At 35.8% G+C, this 3024-nt stretch overlaps 1 protein-coding gene across 1 annotated transcript in view; it reads right to left on the bottom strand.

Moving 5' to 3' along the window:
- The window catches only part of LOC107695218 (cryptochrome-1-like), a 16885-nt gene that overhangs the window by 6252 nt on the left and 7609 nt on the right, over positions 1–3024 (bottom strand). Inside the window, exons 4-8 of the mRNA XM_016495035.1 lie at positions 2458–2525; positions 2347–2378; positions 748–775; positions 497–585; positions 56–196 (exon numbers count right to left, since the gene is read on the bottom strand). Of these exons, the coding sequence (XP_016350521.1) occupies positions 56–196; positions 497–585; positions 748–775; positions 2347–2378; positions 2458–2525 (358 nt within the window). The remainder of the gene's footprint in view (positions 1–55; positions 197–496; positions 586–747; positions 776–2346; positions 2379–2457; positions 2526–3024) is intronic.

Genomic DNA, 3024 nt, shown 5'->3' with positions numbered 1-3024 from the left:
CAATATAGTATACTAGTTTTATACATAGATGGATAGTGCAGCGTCATGTCTGTACCTTCCTGTAGAGGTCTGTGAGTTTGAAATAGAAGAGGCGGCAGGAGAGGCAGCCAAAACGGAGGTAGGGACTCAGGCCAGTCGGACTGGCTAGCAAAGAATTGGCATTCATTCTGGGTCTTTCAAAATTTGCAACCCAAGCCTATAAAAACATTTAGGAGGGAAAATATAAAGTTTGGTATGCTATAATTTTCACTTTCAGTCGGTCCTTTTATTTCTTATAGTTCTTTTAAAGATTGTTGTACATTAGCATACTGTATTTAAAAAAGGTCCATCAATGCATCAGTAACTGCAAAACTGGGCCAATAACTGCACAGTACATAGTGAAACTCATGGTCGTAACAAAACTTTCTGTTGTATTTGTTTTAGCTGTTAAACACCACCAGGCATATGGCCACAGGTAATCTGAGATTGAGACCACTGATGTACTATATGATCACACCTTTCGCTCCAGATGCCTTTCAATCCTTGTTAACGCCTCTGTTTCACCTCCTGGCCAGACAGCAGATGGTAGTCCCTCTATGTCAAATCCTGAGTCAAGATTATGTAGGTTAAAAAAAACAATACTAATCTTGGTGGGTTCTTGTATTGCAGTTTATGAAACTCATGCATTTGTGTTAGGTCACAGGAAATGGATACAGTGATGTTATCATTTAGGTCTACTACTTCATTTTAACAGTGTCGTTTACTCACCCTCAAGTTTTTTGAAACCTGTATGGGTTTCTTCTGTTGAACACAAAAGAAAAGATTTTTAAAGAATGTTGGTAACCAAATAGCTGCTGGTAGCCATTGACTTCCAAAGTACGGAAAAAAATACACAAAATATGTTTCAGTTAAATAATTAACAGTAACAAGTAACAAAAAAGGGAAATCTGCTTCGTTTCATTTTTATGGCCGCACCACAAGTTTAAGGAAACAGATGGCTAAAAGCGCATCCTGTTTGTTTTCTTTATTTTAGAAAAGGCACTGTTTTGTTCTTATTGTGAATATACATTAATAAAAGTATACCCTTTACAGTTTCAAATTATGTCAGAATTTTTTTTTTACGCTGTAATAAGGGTGAAGAACAGTTTACTGTTCAGGAAATATATAGATTTAAGAAAATTGCTGCAAAACTGAGATCCGAACTTCAAGCAGAGGATGGGTTTGAAACGACAGTCTATTTTGCTCCCACATCTTGAAACTTACTTTGAGCTCAATCCTTCCTTCATACTTTCTAATGAGTGTGGTGAGGATAGGCACTCTTAATTTGAATGGGGCACGAGATGCATATAAACGGGCACTGTTATTTGAATTAATAAAGCAAAAGAAAATTGATGCTGTGTTCATTCAGGAGACGCATAGTGATGGTCTAAATGAAACTGACTGGAGAAAAGAATGGGAAGGAGTGGTGCTGTGCTCTCATACGAGTTCTGCTAGAGAAGGGGTGGCTGTATTATTTGCTAAGCATTTTACTCCTGCCTCTTTTGAGGTGAAACAACAAATTCCTGGTAGACTTATTGTTATACAAACACAATTTGAAAAATTCAATATTGTGTTTATCAATGTATATGCTCCCACTAATGGCGATGAGAGAGATTTTTTTTTTTATGATTTTAATGGAATTTTGCAGAGCTATAATTCAGATGAGTATTGGTTTTTAGGTGGTGATTTTAACTGTACAGAGAATTATGTAGAGATTGGAATCATGCTATGCTGTGCTATACGCACATTGATTGAGACTCATAAATTGTGATATATGGATGCATTTGAATAAGAATGATAAGCAATTAACGTGGACGCATATTTGAGGGAATTTTATTTCCTTGGCCAGAATAGATTATACTGTTTTAAACACTATTTTAACATTGTGAAAAGCTGTGCAATTAGTCCTTCTAATTTTAATATATCCTTGCTGAGTGATTTAGAGTTTAAATAGATGTTTATTTTTTATTTTTAGAAGGAATTTAAATTTAAAAAAGAATGTTTTATAAATTTGCGTCAGTGGTGGGACTACGGAAAAGTTGGAATTAAATTGTTTTGTCAGCAGTATACTTTCAATGTCTCTAAAAACACTACACAAAAAATGAAAACTCAAAGCTGAAATTGTAGAGTTACAAACATTAATAGAGGTTACTGGAGGGCAGAATGGTATTGATGCCCTTAAGTCTAAAAAGTTATTCTTTGTGGACCTGCTAGGTATGAAGGCAAAGGGACCTTTGGTCAAGATCTCACGAAAATGGATGCCCGATCCAAGTTCTTTTTTAATTTGGAGAGGAAAAATGTCCAGAGTCGATACATTCACTCACTGACCTCAGAAAATGGGCAAGAGCTGACAGCGCCGTCTGAAATAAGACAGCGGGTTGTAAAGTTCTATGATGAAGAAAGATGTGGAAATGTCTGCTAGTTTTTATGCGGGCTTACCAAAGTTGCAAGAAAAGTCAAAGGCAGTGCTGGAGAGACCTTTGTGTGAACGAGATCTTTGGAATGCACTGCAGAACAGAAAAAGCTCCAGGTAATGGGCTTGCAGTTGAGTTTTATAAAGCCTTTTGGGAGGTGTTGGGCGAGGAGGAACTCTTAGATGTTCTCAATGAGAGCATAGCTGAGGGTTATAGTACAAGATGATAATAATATCATCTGTACTGTAATTGGAGAATTTTTTTTTGACATGTTATTAATTTGAAGCTGTTTGTACATGTAATTCAGTGATTTTGTATTGTTAAATAAAATTACTTTATTTTGACTGCTATGTGTAGCTGAATTTTTATCCATGCAGTAAACATTTTAAAAATAGCTGTGGGAAAAAAAAAAAAAAAAAAAAAAACAGATATATATATATATGTGTGTGTGTGTGTGTGTGTGTGTAAAATTGTTCCATAAAGCAGAGTACATTTTTGTGAACAATGAAAGATCTCAGTTCAGCAATGCTTTTGAGGCTTGCAGGCAGTAGTTGCTGGTGAAAGCGCTCTGGGTCTTTGCAGAGAGTGCTTT

The sequence above is a fragment of the Sinocyclocheilus anshuiensis genome, unplaced genomic scaffold, assembly GCF_001515605.1.
Source record: "Sinocyclocheilus anshuiensis isolate Anshui unplaced genomic scaffold, SAMN03320099.WGS_v1.1 scaffold122, whole genome shotgun sequence".
Taxonomy (NCBI): domain Eukaryota; kingdom Metazoa; phylum Chordata; class Actinopteri; order Cypriniformes; family Cyprinidae; genus Sinocyclocheilus; species Sinocyclocheilus anshuiensis.
Note: the sequence above shows the minus strand (reverse complement) of the source record. Positions and strands in the feature narration are given on the sequence as shown.